This window comes from Lissotriton vulgaris, chromosome 4_1 (genome assembly GCF_964263255.1).
Source record: "Lissotriton vulgaris chromosome 4_1, aLisVul1.2, whole genome shotgun sequence".
NCBI classification, from domain to species: domain Eukaryota; kingdom Metazoa; phylum Chordata; class Amphibia; order Caudata; family Salamandridae; genus Lissotriton; species Lissotriton vulgaris.
Genome location: NC_141691.1, coordinates 1,582,727,624 through 1,582,745,187, shown reverse-complemented (window position 1 = coordinate 1,582,745,187; position 17,564 = coordinate 1,582,727,624). Strand labels below are relative to the sequence as shown.

The 17,564-nt window shown below is 43.7% G+C and overlaps 1 protein-coding gene across 4 annotated transcripts in view; it reads right to left on the bottom strand.

The window, feature by feature from the left end:
* The window catches only part of TRIM55 (tripartite motif containing 55), a 490,854-nt gene that overhangs the window by 458,216 nt on the left and 15,074 nt on the right, over positions 1 to 17,564 (bottom strand). For all 4 annotated transcript variants that reach the window (XM_086965810.1, XM_086965813.1, XM_086965812.1 and 1 more), the window contains exon 2: positions 334 to 506. In XM_086965810.1, coding sequence (XP_086821936.1) covers positions 334 to 506 — 173 coding nt within the window. The remainder of the gene's footprint in view (positions 1 to 333; positions 507 to 17,564) is intronic.

Below are 17,564 nucleotides of genomic sequence, written 5' to 3'. Positions count from 1 at the left end.
CTCTGCCCAGAAGAGCTAGAGCTGTGTCATTAAGATTAGTTAAGCCTGCTTTTGAAGAGTAGGTAATACCAAATTAAAGGTTTGTCAGTCTGTGTGCTGCTGTCAGTAGAAATGTAGTGAAGATCTGATGGCCTATTAGCTGCCTGTCAACATGACCTAGTAGTATTGCCCATAGCCCATCCCCTAGTGCCCGCCCTTCCCCTGCTCCATGATGGCAGTACAAATAGTAAATTGTTTCCATTCCAAAGACACACCTTAGTTCCTGACACTGGCACCACTGACCACCAAGGTACAGGCATACACATGAACCATCAACATTTCAGTAGTCTGTACCTGGTAGATTCTTGCTTGTAGATATCAATTATGTTTTCCACCAGAAGATTTCTTTGGAGTCCATACACTCCATGTCTGTCCAGAATCACTTCATGTCTGCAGGAGGGACACCTGAATCGGCCTCCAGATGCCACTGTGGTGCCTCCTCTTGTTGGCAGGTACGAATTTGAGGCCTGTTATTGTCAAGCAATGAAAAAGGCATTAATTGCAGTACACATGTTCACGTGTTTGTAATATCAATTTCATATCTTCATGTGTCTGCTATTGCATTATTAAAATACATGGCTATTCATAAAATGGAAAACAAGACCCTCGCTCGCCGCTGGCTGCCTGGTCTCAAACACTCCTTAAAGCTCTGCTCTAGGTAGAGAAGAAGCTGCAGTGCTTCACAAACAAGTTGCCTTGTGGTAACTTGGAATCCTCACAGAGTACCTAGCAACTATATTGGCTAGGAGTGCCCACCTATAGAGCTTTCCCTGGCATAATCCACCTTAAAACTGTTATATCTGCCTTTTTTAGGTGGGTTGTTGTTTCCCTGAACCTGCTCTCTTTGACTCGGCAGTCTAGCACTTTACTCCGGTTGTTGGCTCCACCCAGCGGTGATAAGTTCTGCCTACTCACCAAATAACACCCAGCCATGAGGGCACCTATGGGCACCCACAACACCCCAATGATTAGGGGCAAGGGGAAATGAGTGGCAAGACCTGCTCATTTATTAGTCACTGCTTCTTGAAGGAGCACACCATATTGCCCTGCAAGGGCTCTTTAGACTTAGTTTTTGTAAGCTTGGTGATGTCCCTAGAAGGGGCAGGGACATCACCAAACACTTTTTCAATGTTGAGAGGCTGCCGCAGGGAGTGCAACAGTCCCCCAGCAATATTAAAGAAACAAAAAGTAAGCATCCCGGGTCATTAAACCCATGGCCACAGGAGAACTTACCATATTTTTAAAGCACTCCTATTTGCTGCTCTATGCACTTCAGCTGGAGTGCAGAACCCCCTTGTGGTCAGTTCTAAAGCTACACTCTGCAGCTTGAAAAATGCATGAAACAGTCTCAAAGGTATTTGTATGTTTTTTTGTTAATAAAGCTTTAATATTTTTTTAATGACAATATACATTTCATTATTCTTAGTGGTAATTTTGTGTCAAAGACAATACACATGCCTAATATATATTGGTATTCTGATCCCTTCATAAATAGATAGGCCTGCTTTTTTATATTTTAAAAATTTGGTGTTTTGAGCCTTTGACAAAGTCAGTAGCTGTTCTGTACTTAAAATGGCACCCATTATATACAGCCACGTGTGCATGTGGGAGTTTGGGTGCCAGGCACTGCGCTTAACCTCTCGTTTAGCACAAACCCCTGCCAACCCCACGTCGCACATGGACAAATGAAAATGGCTGCCAGTAGGGAGTTGGACGTAGGGCCCGGCAGAGGCCATACCCTGTGGACAAACCCATGTTGGCCATTGGAGACATGGTGTTCACTGTCTGCAAGGGGTTGGTCAAGGACCTGGTCGCAAGCGTTAAGTATGGTAATAAAATATCACTTTACTTTGAAAATAAATGTAGAAATACACTGAAAAAAACAACGGTAAAGGTGACATTATGGCTAGGAATGGTAATAATATATTTTATTTTTATAATATCAGGGTTTTAGGCCAAAAGGAGTTATTTTGACAGGTTGAATTTGCAGTTCAAAACGTGCACAGTCAGACTACTGGTAGCAGGCCTCCAGTCATGTTTACATTATCACTACAGTGGGTGGCACAAGGAGTGCTGCAACTCACTAAAGACATTTAATTTACTGCCCTGGGTACACTTTGTACCATATACTAGGGATTTATAGGCAAATTAAATAATCCAATCCAGTGTATACCAGTTTCACATGTTGAAAGAGGGAGCACATGCACTTTACTATTAGTTAGCAGGGGTAAAATGCACAGAGTTCTATAGCCAGGAAAACTATGGCTCAGCAAAAAGGTAAAAAAAAATCCAGGGCAAATTTCCCAAAATGCGGCACCTTGAGGAGCATGATATATGTGGTGGGGCAGATTGGGTATTCTTAACATGCTGTTGCGGCTGTGTGTAATGATCCATAAACTGTTGTGTTGAAGGCTGTATTGATTGTGGCCAGACAGCACATAATTATGTTTGCAGTCAAAAAGGCATTAATACTAACACTTGTTTGCACTGTGACGTTACAGGTGCTACTACACAGGCTGCTTTATGATGATGGTGATATAAAGTTCAGGTCCAGCATTGGATTCCAGTGTGCAACTGTGGTCATTGCACAGGAAGAAACACATCATAAGGTGCTTGCTGGGGGACAGGTGACACAGGTAAACAGTTTGTAAGGGGCAGCAGTACAGACACCACCAGTATTTCCATTGATAAAGAAGACTGCAGTAAATCAGAGGAAATGTTGTAATATTTGAATTTCATGCCAAAATAATGGGTCCACCAGCTAATTAGGATAAAGTAGGTATGTAGGCCAAGAACCACATCTAAAACAACCTTCACTTCAGTACGTGGCATGGGCCGCAGTGGTTTTGTTTGGAAGTAATGCAAGAGAGTGAGCAAATGGCAATGTCATGGGGATTGAATGAATGAAGGATGACATGCCAGGGGTTTCAGGTTAGCACCCACCTGGCACTGATTATTTGATCTCCTGCCATCAGACTAGTCACTGACTTTTTAGAGTTCTGGAAGTAGTGATATCAATACAAGCATGGTGGTGATCGGCATGGAATGGAGCCATAAATGTTTCTCCAGCGCTGAGCAGCAAGGACTATGCCATATCATGGTGCTGGAGTTGCAGGGGAGAAACAGAAGAAGGAGCGGGTATGGGGTGACTCCAGCCAGCAGCAAGTCTCTACTTTGGAGGAAATTTGGATAGCTGTCAGCACACATGTGTGAGATGCTGCCTTTTGCCAAGCTAAATGTTGTGGTGACCAGGATGTTAGGTTGCAGGTATGCACCTCTGAACCTGCAGCCTGTCTCAATCATGCACCTCCTCTAGGCTACTGTCCTCTATTACTTGCAAACCAGCTTCACCCTTATGTGGCTTGACAGTCACTGTCCCATGTAAGCCACTCATGTGTGAATGTCATGTTGTGTTCGTGTTCTGCTGCTCAGGCTTCACTTTGATAAGCTGCGCTGGTTCCTACTTGGTTAACTTATTCAACTAAACTTCTTATGCAGAGCCCACATATCTTACCCCCAGTTAGAACCCCCTTACATTTTGCAAAAACTCAAATATCTCTTCGCTGCAGCTCTCTAACAGTCCTCTTTGGGTGCTGGCTCAAAATGTCCAAAAATAGGATCCACATGGAAACAGCTGCCGTCAGTGCCGGTAACAGCAGTGTGGTAGTGGGGCCAGGTTTGAGAGGATTCCGACAGACAATTACGAGGGAAAATTAATTATTTATATAATTTTCCCTCTGAATCCTCCTTTGAAATCCCCTCCCCCAACCGGCCCCACCGCTGTCACCTGGATGGACCGTGTTTTCTCTGTCCAGTACTGCATTCTTTGGATCAAAACAAGCAGAAAACATCAGAGCCTATCTGATCACCATCAATCCAGAGCATGCTATTCAGATTGAAAGTAGCTTGGTATCTGCTGGTATACATGAAAATACCTATAAGGTGATGACTTCACTTTATAAACTGAACATAAGTTATATAAAATAGACCTAACCTAATAGAATAGACACCATTTTACTGGAAAAATGTTTATTGACTTATGCTTTGACCACAAGAATCTTTCTTCAATAATATGGACAAAAGTGGGAGGTTCTGGTGCTGACAATAACTATTACAGAATACCCACATAGAATAGCAATGAGCGCTCAACGCTCTTAAATTTGTAAGGGTGCATTATATTCATGTATGAACTGCACTCGCACATATTCTATTGTTTGGCTGAAATTTGTGTTATTAGAATGAGCTTTATCTCTTCATACTAAAATCAGTAGAATGAAATTGTAACATTATTTACAGGACTGAATAGGATTTCGCACATGTTTAGAGAAATCATGTAATCATGCATGTGAATTATGAATATTAGATAAAATAAATGTATTCACTGTTTATAAATGATTGATATAGAGGCTTGTGTAATGGGTGCGCATTATAGAACGTTCTTAGGTTAGCCAATTGTAGGCCTAACTTTAGTTTTTCTTATGTTTCGTTTCTCATCGTTTGCTCTCAAGTTTGGAATTATTTAAAATGTATGTATCTGTAGAAAGTTTCCTTTTGCCCCTACTGCAGGTGCAGGAATGCGACCTTTGTGTATCAAATTGAATTTCAAATTTTAAACGGTCAAATGGTTAAAGCGATGGGATAGATCATACACGCATAAGTATTTCAAAAACGAATTTTATTGTTCAACAGTGTTCTTTCCTCAGAATCACTGTGTGTATCACTATAGCCTACACGTGTTTCATCACAGCATGTGGCTGTGAATCTTCAGGGCTGATCTGAATGATCAAGGCGCATCTCGGAAACAGGAGCTGCATTCGGCTCAACCCACGGGCTAACAGCTCGAATAGCACCGACGCTGTGTGAACTGGTACACACGATCCTTACTGTTTGACGAAACGGCAACCGAGTACCCTCGATACCGTTCTCCCACTATACGTAAACATCCCGATTAGGACCGGGACGGAATTATCACCGGTCTCCCGATAACGCGCCTTGATCATTCAGATCAGCCCTGAAGATTCACAGCCACATGCTGTGATGAAACACGTGTAGGCTATAGTGATACACACAGTGATTCTGAGGAAAGAACACTGTTGAACAATAAAATTCGTTTTTGAAATACTTATGCGTGTATGATCTATCCCATCGCTTTAACCATTTGACCGTTTAAAATTTGAAATTCAATTTGATACACAAAGTGTGCTCTGGATTCTTGTCCAATTACATTAGAGAGGGGTTTCAGAACCTCTTCTCTCACAGAGGTTAAGGTTTTCCTCTGCCAAGAAGCACCTAATCCTATACCACGAGACTCTAATACTTACCGTGAGCAGCTGAGCGCCATATTCCTGAACACTTAAAAACCTTTTCTCTGACTTCAGGAATGCGACCTTGTTATTTTAGATTCAAGAAGATACATGGGAGGAGAGGAATGTCTTTAAAAAACTTGAACAGAGAGAAGGGGGGACACCTTCCGTGCCTGGTGAAACCTGAGAACCAAGGTGGTCAAAGAAAACTTCAAACTAATTGGAGTCTGTGGAAAGTTACTCAAGGAAGGTGTTCACAGAATAATTTACCATGTGACCTTTTAGAGGTGAAACTTTGTCTTTTTAGGTCTCGCCTGTCAATGCGCATGCGCATTGAGCTTGCGAGACTGTAGGGGCTTAAACAGAGTTTAACTAGACTGGCGATTTGATGCAGTGCATGTGCGCTTTTAGCTCAATGCGCAAGCGCAATGAGTTAAAATGCGCGTGCACAGCATCAAATCGCCAGCCATCTGTTGCCCAGCTTGGTGCCGCCAGCAGCTCTTCCCGCTCCACCCCTTGCTGCATCAAAGGCTTTCACGGCCGGCCGGCCGTGCTTTCAGTTTCACGGCCGCCAGGCCGTGTCTCCTTATTTAACTTGTTTTTTTAACTTGTTTTTCTTGCTCGGTCCCTTATTTCATTCCAACCTGATGGCAAAAATGCAAAAGACTCGTTTTTTTTCCCCTTGTTCTAGACAGCCAATTGCTTGTTCTGGATGGTGCTTGTGCACCGATCAGCACGTATATTATTCTTTCTTCATTACATACATTGAAGAATCTCCCCTTTGTGAACTCGGTTTAAATTTAAGGAACATCGCCATTCCCACTCACTTTAAAAAATGCTGTTTGTTCTACTGTTATTGAAATTGGATCAATAAAGTTGTGATTCAAATTCGAACCACGCATTACATATATATACAAATATTTTTGGGAATCATTTAGTGGTCAGGATTTTATTTATTTTGAGCATTCCGAAGTGGACTGCGCACTTCGAAGATCCTTTGCTGAGTGTAAACGAAAATACTGCATTGTTTAAATGCATTATTTTCACATCATAGCAATACGGTACAGCGCCATTAAAAGTGCATAGCAGGCTGGGATAGCTTGTATACGATCGCGGAAGGGAGAGGCGAATTGAATCACGGAGGCATTTCATTGATCTTACAGAATCGGTAAGGGGAGTTTAATCTTGTTGTAACACAGGCTGCCATATATATTCAACACTATTGAGTCTTAGAACATGCTGTATTATCACTTTTTCAGATACGTTTGAATTTGTGGGGATAGCGTTATGAGCAAAACACGGCAGATGGTCGCCATTCAACGCACTGATAGTTCAGTGGTAAGCCTTTCCATTAAATGTGGTTTAGCACATAGCGTTTTTAACCTATTATGAAACATTTCAGCTAGTCGTTTATTCTTTACAGCCCATTAAAACCCTGTGAGGTTTAACATCAAGCTACTTGCTTACTGTCTGATGGACATTGCATACAACTGGTGCGCCTTGGTGAACACAGATTTATACGTCATACCGCAATAACACGATTCTAACATACTGACGGGTAAGATGGCTGTATAGGGGTATTCTTTGATGAACACGTGAGGCTATGATCACCTTTCACTTAAATTTGGTATACACAGTTATGGCTCCTTTCTGTTATTCTGCTGCCTACGAATAGATTTCAATCTGTCTTCCTCTGCTTGTTAGCGCTTCATTAGCCTGCTCTTGTTTGTGCCTTTCTGCCCTCTGCATCACCACATCATCACTCAGCGCTACCCCCGCATCACTCAGCATCACCACATTATCACTCAGCACCACCACATTATCACTCAGCACCACCACATTATCACTCAGCACCACCACAGCACCACCCAGGACCACCACAACATCACTCAGCAGCACCACTCAGCACCACCACATTATCACTCAGCACCGCCACATTATCACTCAGCACCACCACATTATCACTCAGCACCACCACATTATCACTCAGCAGCACCACCACATATCACTCAGCACCACCACTGCACCACCACAGCACCACTCTGCACCACCACAGCACCACTCAGCACCACCACAGCACCACTCAGCACCACCACAGTACCACTCTGCACCACCACAGCACCACTCTGCACCACCACAGCACCACTCTGCACCAGCACAGCACCACTCAGCACCACCACAGCATCACTCAGCGCAACCACAGCATCACCCAGCACAACCACACATCACTCAGCGCAACCACAGCATCACTCAGCGCAAACCACACATCACTCAGCGCAGCCACAGCATCACTCACCACAACCACAGCATCACTCAGCATCACCACAGCATCACTGGTTCAAATATGTTCTCTCAATGTTTCAAGCTTTATTACAAATGTCAAAAAAGATGTTAATATTTCACTTCTGTTCTTGAATTTTCGTCACAATAAAATACACTGAACATAATCTTCACTAAAGTTATTTACAAAAGTTTAAGCTATTGCCATTATAAATTACAATCACTTTTATTTAAGTAATAATTATTTTAAAAAGTTAAAAGCCATTGTTATTTGTAATATCAATACATCTAAGTCACGTAAATACAAAACATGTTGCATTACAAATGCTATAGGTGTAACATTTGCGAAAGTTATAACTATTGGCATTGTAAATGACAAAGCTATTAATTTAGATATTTTAAAGAACAACACATAAATAAAAAAAAGTCATTTATAAGACCAATAGCTCAAACTCTCCTAATGCGAGAACTATTGCATTTCCAATGCTTGTTGTATTAGGCACAGGGACAGTTTAGTAGGGCTTCTGCTTTTGACTGAGGAAAGGGAGCATCTTAGAATAAGCTCTGTAGCTTCACGCTACTTGACCCATTTAACGTGAGTGCTCTTCTTAGTAAGTCAACACGTGCTGACACCTTTGAGGGAAATTCTTCAAGGAAATTAGGAAGGGATGTGACTTTAGAAGTAGAGTTGTTGGGGCAGATTATTCTTTATTTTCGGAAATACAAATGAAAAAGGATTTGGACACAGTGTCTATACTCATTTGTTTTCTGATTATGGAATTCATTGTTCTGGTCCTATTGTGCCAGATGAACTATATTCGTAGATTGGGCTCTGTATTAGTATTCATGTATCTTTATAATCTGATTTTGAGGTGTGTCTATATTCTGTTATTTTTGGCTTTGTAATAAATTAGCAAAACCTGAATCCAGAGTCTGTGGTCCTTTAGCCAGATGAGAAGGGGAAATGTATGATTGGTAACTTTTTTCCTCCCCTCCACACTTCTATAGCAGGCAATAAGGACCATCGACTGGAGGTTCCTAAGAAAATCTAGGACATGGAAACCGGCCCCATCAATAGCTTTGTTCCCTATTGCTCAATGTGCTATTTTTTACCTATTGGACCCCTCACCTATTACTGGGTCTCAGAGCCGTCTAGGTCTTCTGGGGACAAGTATTTAAACAGCCATTTGTTATAAAAAAAATATTCCAATTTGATCATTATTGTCTACTGACATCTGTACTACCTTATCGCATTTTTTGGTCCACTGCATCACCTTGTGCAGTGCTTGATCTTGTCATTTTAACTCCAAGAGTCTTAGTAGCCCTGCTTGTCTATAAGCCCAAGGTTGAAACAGACCATCACCCGGCAGTACTTTCCACAGACCCTCACATAGCTCAAGCACAGGCTCCAGGGGTAGAGAGAGACAGCTCCTGCCTACATATGCATTCCCTGGAGTGTAGCTACTTATGATACTGTAATTTACCACCTCCTCCTCCTGGTTCTCAGTTCAAATCTCTCATTACCTCTACACCCTTTGTGCTCATCAAAGTCACTATATATGTGGTACATCCAAGAAAGAGAGGAAAACAGCCAGGAAAAATGCTGTTAATGCAAATCTCACTGATCCCCAGGGGTACCTTAAAAGGACTTTTTTACTCCCTTACTCAGACAAAGAGACCAGGAGAATGCGGAGGCTTCTACTTTCTGTTCGAGAGTCTCCCACACAATCCCACCACTGCTTATCCTCTGATTTTTTTTATAAGAGTGGGTAGTTTCAATGTTCTTATTTTGCATTGTGTGTGGAGTCGAACCCTGTAATATTTATATGGAACCCCTTCTTCTGGCTTGTGATGTTCGAGGTGCTAGTAGGAGTAGCAAATCTCTCTCAGTGAGAGTAAGTGAGATTTTTTACCTCTAGTATTTCTGTGATCTTTCGATAGCCAAAAGATTCTTATTTTCGTAGACGGCAGGTCAGAGGAAAGCTACATCATAAAAGAAGGTAATTTAATGTATGTGTTCTTGTAAAGCGCACTGCTGCCCTGAGGCATCGTGGCGCTGTAGACCGCTGGGGAACCTGTCCTGGCTATCCCTGTGGGATGGTCCCTACTGGGTATCTCCAAGGTGAAACCAGGCATCCCCGGCGAATGTGGGGGGCCATTGTAGAGATGAGGCAAGCTAATGCCGAGAGTTGCCGAGTGTGATCCCTGGTTAGAGTAGGCACCGAGGCGAGAAATATCGAGTCCGCTGACCCTGGTCCACAACCCTGCCGCGTCGGGAATTGAACCCTGGTCCCAGGCCGTTCTCTGCTTCCGGGTCTGCCGCCTCTAACCAGTGAGCCACACCACTCTACTAGGCAGGTAGGCAGTAGCAGCCATATTTCGTGCATGCACAGATAGATATTTGGTTTGTGAGCATGCATGAGCTTTTGGTTTTGTTGTGTGAGAGGTTTCTGTCTATCAAAGTAATCGAGATCATTGCTATACTGAAGGAAAAAACCTAAACAGAGCCTGAGTATGAGGTTTTGTGGAGACCTGACAGGCATCTGTTTTCTGACTGGTCCAGTTTGGATGCAGTGGCGGTTCCTTCACTAAGGAAAAATAAAATGAAATGATAATACCTGAATGTTATTATCATTTTATTTTTTCCAGCTGCTTTGTGAGTGGGCAGGTCTGCTGTGCTCTCAGAGGAGGGCATGGGGTAGTGGTGGTCACACTGCTGTGTGCATGATGCCTTGGCCAGCCCTCTGGTGCCAGCCAAACAGTCACGAACACGTTCCATGTTTTTCCCAGCGCGGCTGCAAAACAGCCTGGCTGGAGAACATGCCCAGGCCCCCAGTCCCTGTCTGAGTATCGAACCATGGCACTCAGACCAATCACAAAGCTGCATTGCAGGGTTGTGATTGGTTAAGGGAGCATGGGTGTGCTTCCTGGTTCCTGTTCCGATGTGGAAGAGTGATGGAGCAGAGACGCGGGAGACAGCAATAAGGTAAGTGTTTTTTATTTCTATTTTTTACATTAACCTTCCTCCTCCCCTGCCCCCCGCCCCCCCCACCCCCCAACACCAAACATCCGATCCGTCCCGGACACCTCTGTTCGGATGAAGAGTGTGAACTATGAGAGGAATAGAAAGGGTAATACATATATTGCCCGGAATGTTGTCTCAGTCACCAAAACACTTGTTACAGTTGTCAAAAACTTCCTGGACCTTCTACAGAAACTTTATTACACCAGTGTCTACAATAAACACAAATGAGACGTCCAGTTTATCCTCGTGTTACGGACATTATTCTAAGAGGATGGAAAGATGCTGATAAAATTAAACTTCCCAGATTTATAGCAAATTCAATCCCGTGGAAAACATGGATTCAAATCAATTTTCAATTAACAATAGTTTATTTCAGGTTTCACTGAACCCATAAAACATGCATATCCATAAACAATAACATTCATAAAACATTATAGGCATAAAGATAAAACGTTAGTTTTTTTTAAAATACATTTCTAGTGCAGCCAAAGTTCCATCAGTACATTTGTAGAAGACTATTTATTGGAGTCACAATTCCCTTAAAATCCGACATTAAAAACATTTGCAATCAAAAACCCGACTAAAATATCTTCAAAAATCATAAAGCAATTACAAATGGATGAGTATCCAACTCCCAGAAGTCATATTTTCTTGGGATGAACAAATTACCAAGACAATACCAAGTAATAAACAAATATAGTGGGCTACCAAAATGTTTTCTTATAGATCAGACCACCTGGAGAAATCTACTCACGGCAAAAACAATAGGCCCATCTGTATTTGGTCTTAATATTAATATCCTTGAGGTTATTAAATAGATTCTAAGCCCTAGGTTGTTATAAAAGGGCTTAAGCCATTTCCTACAAGGGTGTTTAAACTAAGGGCAAAAAAGCAATCGATATTTAACATCTTCACGGAGTACTCTACGCATGCCGCACAGGGAATAATCTTCGAGATTATTGTTCCAGTTTTTGGTGACATGCCCAATCTGGAAGATACCAAATAGAAATTTAACAAATAGGGTCCTTGCATGACCAGGTCTTATAACATTCTGGTAGGATTCAAATGTGTGAGTGGGTGAGTTGATGCCAGATTTTGTCCAGTTCAAACCCAGTCTGCCGTTGCAGTGGTACTGCTCCATCACATATGCTTTAACAGCTGATTTCACATTAGTGGTAATGGCAGACGGAGAGGTCCAAAGTCAGCTCATGCCTTTGGCTAAAAAGGACTTTTTTATATGCAAAAGCCACTTGACAGATTGGGAATTAGGGATACTTATGATCTCGATTAGTTCTTTACAGTATGGTTTACCCCACAGACGCACTCAAAATAGCAGAGGTCGAAGTTCTGCTATATCACAGGTCTGCTTCAGACCAGTTTAAAAAACTAGGGAATAATAGGGACTCTCTGCGAAAAAATAAACAGTAATCTGAGAAAATAATTTTCCTTGATGGTCACCTCTTTTTTTCCTTACATACCCAGATCCCTGCCGCGTACAGGGCCGCACTCTGGATTTCTTGCAATATATTTCAAAAGCTGGTGAGACAGATCTTTTATATCTTTTCAAAACAGAAGCACTTGCTTTGCTACTGTGTAACACCCTAGAGCTGGTTTTGTCAACTGAAATTCCCAAATAATCAAATTTGCCCTCACTCAGTAAGGGAATCCCTTCCGTATTGAAACCACCTCTATAGGATCTATAGGGGTTTAACCACATATATTTTGTTTTAGACAAATTAACCTCAAGACCCCTCTCTTCACAGAAAAGTGTGAATTGATTCAGAAGATGTTGTAAGCCCATAGGAGTGAGCTAAATCAGTACAGAATCATCAGCAAATAAAAGCAACATAATCGTGGGGGGGGCATGAGTGCAAATGAGTAGGTACTTGAGTACATTGTTAATACATAGTGAAAACAGAGTTGTGTCAGCACACAGCCCTGACAGACTGTGGCCAATCGCAATGCATTTGGTTAAATCCATTTGGGGCCACATCTCACCTGTGATAATTTGATTTGTGCATAATTTATCCAATCCTTAAGCTTTTCAAAAACCTTGAGACAAAATGTATTTTGTAAATTATCAATGAGACTTATGGTACAATAATTTCCAGGATTATTCCTGTCACCTTTCTTAAATATTGGGATTACTTCCACGCCTGTCCATGTTTTGGGATACTTGCACCTTCCAGAAAAATATTAGAAAGCTTATTTATGTAGGGGACCCATACTTCCTGTTCTGAGATATGAAGGTCGCCTGGGATTTTATCAGGCCCTGGTGCCTCCCCTAACTTGAATTGATTTACAGCTCTTCTTTTCTCTTCTAGGGTGACTCTCGGTGGCAAATCACGTTGCTGTGTGTTTGGAGCATTATTATACAGGGTGCTAAAGTGTTGATACCAAATGTCAGTGGGTATATGATGTTCCAGATGATTGCTGGGCCTTATCTTGCCATTTGCTACTCTATAACAAAATGATCTAGAGTCCACAGACCTAGAAGTGTTAAGCAAATCCTCACAACTATTTTTTATCCACTCTTGTTAGGACTTAGCAATAATAACTTTGAACGTGGCTCTTTTTATTCTAATCAGAGATATAATCCTCATTTCAATGCTTGTAAAAGTGCAAGTTTGGCTGGCTTGCATTTGGAGTTAAATCAAGAGGAAGGTTTGGTGTTGGCTGGATTGATATATTTAGATTCAGTAGAGCATAACCTCCTCAGGGTGATAGACAACTCAAGGTGTACTTCAATAAAAGACCCCCCCTATATCATAGTTATCTGACAAAGGTCCAACTAAGGTATTCAAAGAGTTATAAATTGCTGTCATAGCCTCAGAATTATTAAGGGTTTTTCCCCATCTGCCTGCGATCCTGTAATTGGGCAGAGTTAATGCATTGTTCGAAGGATCGTCTGTTTTACTATCACAATGGGGTAGTGTTGTGTTTATAGACAGATGCAATGGATAGTGATCACTGTCGCCCCTCTTAGACATCCTAAAGTCAGACACAGCATGCCAGATCTCCAGATCAAAAAAATATAATGACTCCTTCTCTTGGATCTGCCCCTTGTAAAAGTAAAATCTGTACAGGGATCGGATTTAGATCTGGTATTACAGGTCCTAAAGCTGTGTTGAAGTGACACCACACTGAGCTGTAAAGCCATAGTGGACCATTTTTTTTAAAGGTTCAGCATCTAATCTCTAAACATCTTTAACTCGATCCTCCATTTTCATAATGAAGTCAATATGAGCAGTAGGTTCAAATGAAACACTAAAATCCCCTGCTATGATGAATGAGACATGGGGGAACCATTATAAACAATACAATCTAGTTTAGACTAGGTAGGCGATTTCCTATGCAAATTTCCCTGTCAATTATAAATATTATATACTTTTATACAGAAAGCTTTAGGACCCTTAACAATCAACCCAATTATCTCAGCGCAGTCTATAGATATGGAAAATGTGCTTCACAGATGGACTTCTAGCAACCTGAACCCAAATTAAACTTCCACCATTCGTTCTTGCCCGCCCTCTAGGGAATTGCTTCGACACTATAATTAGTGCACCCATTTATTACCACTGGAGAAAAGGACCTAATCTCCTGCAACATGATGATATCAAAACAGTTAATAAATGCAATCCACTCTGGAACTTCCAATTTGCCCCTCAGCCCTGTAATATTCCAAGATAAAATTGGCAGTTCAGATACGAAGTTGGGGTAGAAAACAGGGGCTAGTGTAATGGTTGGTAGAAAGATGTTTCCATCTCCAGTGTTAGTATTATGGGTGAGCCTGGCTTCCCCAGATGGTACTGCAGAACAAGCGTTAGGGGGATGAAAGGTCCCTTCACTATTATGGCGTCTTTCTCAGATGCTCCCACGGTGGATCACACTCTTCCTAGAGTTGGTATCCTCATCTTAAACTGGATATTGGACGGTGACATTGAAATTGTCCTTGCCGCCAAATCAATTAATAATATTAATAATTGCATTTATAAAGCGCCTGGTTACACTGAACCAGTGTGTCCCCGCTCTAAGGTAACAGCTAAAAAGAGAGCAGCATCCACAGGGCCCTGGTGCCAGATTAAATTATACCACAGGAAACAAAGAGGTCTTCAAACCTTTCCGAAAGATGGATTCAGAGCACTCCAGCCGGAGACTCTGAGGAAGAGTATTCCACATCTGGGCCACCAAATGTCGAAAAGAGCGGCCCCCCATCCTGGATCTAATGATTTTGGGGACGTGCACCTTTCCTTTCCTACTAGATCTTAGCAGTCTGGTAGGTACATAGGGAGTGAGAAGGTCATGCAGATACGAAGGCCTCTTTCTTCTGTAAAATCCGATGACTCACAAACATGGCCTCAAACTTCACTCTCTCCCTGATGGGAATCCAGTGCAGGGAGGCCAGCGCTCTTTTGGCTGAGGCTCTCTTTGGTAGCATAGGAACCAATCTCGCAGCTGCGTTCTGGATACACTGCAATCTCCGTATGCATTTAACAGTGGCACCCAAATACAGGAGCTTGTCGTAATCCAGGCGAGAAGTCGCGAAAGCATGCACCATAATCTTCCTAGATGCCATGGGAAGGGTGTCAAGGGTTTTCCATAAATCCCGTAGGATACCGAAGCAGGCGCCTGCCACCCGCCTGGTATGGTAATCAAAAGACAACTTGTTGTCCACCCATACCCCAAGATTCTTCGCTTTATCGCACAGTGTGGGGGTAGAGCCCAAAGTCTGGGGCCATCATGCCGATGACCATACTGACGGAGACTTCCCTATCACCAGCACCTCGGTCTTGCTACCGTTCAACTTCAGGCAATTGTTTGCTATCCACCCAGCCAGTTCTTGAAGGCAGGGCACAAAGTTGGAGGCAGCGTCACCCCGAGCTTGAGTCAAAGACTGAGTTCACTGAATCCTCCTGAGGCACAGCCGGGAGCAGCGATCTTTTGTAACTTTTTAAAACTGTATTTCACTGTGTTTTTAAAACTACTTACCCATCTATCCTTGCGCATTGAATTCACTTCTGGCACAGACACCCCCACACAGCGGATTTATCGCTGCAGCGGGTTAGGTGTTTTGACCTTATTGCCGCCATTTCCGCGACCAGAAGGACACGCCCACTTGCGCTGGCCACGCCCCCTCCACCAGGCTCATATATAGCGCTGAGTACGAGCGCCGCCCAGTTCACTGAATCCTCCTGAGGCACAGCCGGGAGCAGCGATCTTTTGTAACTTTTTAAAACTGTATTTCACTGTGTTTTTAAAACTACTTACCCATCTATCCATGCGCATTGAATTCGCTTCTGGCACAGACACCCCCGCACAGCGGATTTATCGCTGCAGCGGGTGAGGTGTTTTGACCTTATTGCCGCCATTTCCGCGACCAGAAGGACACGCCCACTTGCGCTCGCCCCGCCCCCTCCACCAGGCTCATATATAGCGCTGAGTACGCCCGCTGCCCAGCTCACTGAATCCTCCTGAGGCACAGCCGGGAGCAGCGATCTTTCGTAACTTTTTAAACTGTATTTCACTGTGTTTTTAAAACTACTTACCCATCTATCCTTGCGCATTAAATTCGCTTCTGGCACAGACACCCCCGCACAGCGGATTTATCGCTGCAGCGTGTGAGGTGTTTTGACCTTATTGCCGCCATTTCCGCGACCAGAAGGACACGCCCACTTGCGCTGGCCACGCCCCCTCCACCAGGCTCATATATAGCGCTGAGTACGAGCGCCGCCCAGTTCACTGAATCCTCCTGAGGCACAGCCGGGAGCAGCGATCTTTTGTAACTTTTTAAAACTGTATTTCACTGTGTTTTTAAAACTACTTACCCATCTATCCTTGCGCATTGAATTCGCTTCTGGCACAGACACCCGCGCACAGAGGATTTATCGCTGCAGCGGGTGAGGTGTTTTGACCTTATTGCCGCCAATACCGTGACCTGAAGGACACGCCCACGTGCGCTGGCCACGCCCCCTCCCAACCCTCTTTTCCACTTGCATAAAGTATGTGTCCCTACCGGAAGCGCAACGTACGAGCGCAGCGGGCGCGACGTTTGCGCTCCGAAGGCGCGCCTAAGGCATGCCCGTCTGCGCCCATCCGCGACCAACCGGACCAAGGGCCACCCCCCCTTGCCCAACCGAGACAATACTCCTCTGCCCAACTTTACGGTCATCAAGGCCCTTGGCCGATCAATGATTCTGTGACCTCCTATATCGACAGTTTGGGACTCACAGCCTCCATATCCCCTTCTTCTCTCCCCTCCCAGTCTCACTTCCCCTCTCTCCCCCCTGCCTCCTGCCCTGAGCCCCCTGCTGCACCCAAACCCGCTTCTCTTTCCATCTACTATCTTAACACGCGCTCTGCTATTAAGCACTTCCACGAACTCTCTGTTCTACTCGACTTACACAAACCAGATCTCCTATTTCTCACAGAGACCTGGTTTCGTGATAGCTCCCTTCCTTCTTTATTAGCAGCTCTCCCTGCCACTTACTACGCGCTTCGCGCCAACCGACCCACTGATAAAGCGGGCGGGGGGGGGGGTCGCTTTGATCGCTCGTAAAGAACTTCCTTTTCAGCCCCTCACTTTCCCCCCTATTGGCACCTCCGACTTCCTAGTCGTCCGTTCTCTCTCCCTCAAAGTCCCTCTTACCTGCCTACTCATGTATCGTCCCCCCCAACCTTCTCAAACCTTCCTCCCTGGGTTTCAAGAGTTGGTGGCCACCCTAGCGGTTAACAACTCCTCCATCATGGTGCTAGGTGATTTCAACTTTTGGCCCTCTGACCCAGCAGAATGCTCTACTTCCAAAGAATTTTCAGACACCCTTCGTTCCTTCAACTTCAATTCCTATGTCCACTCCCCCACTCCCACTCAGGGTCACACCCTTGACCAGATTTGGTCCCTCAACTGCCCTACAATGTCC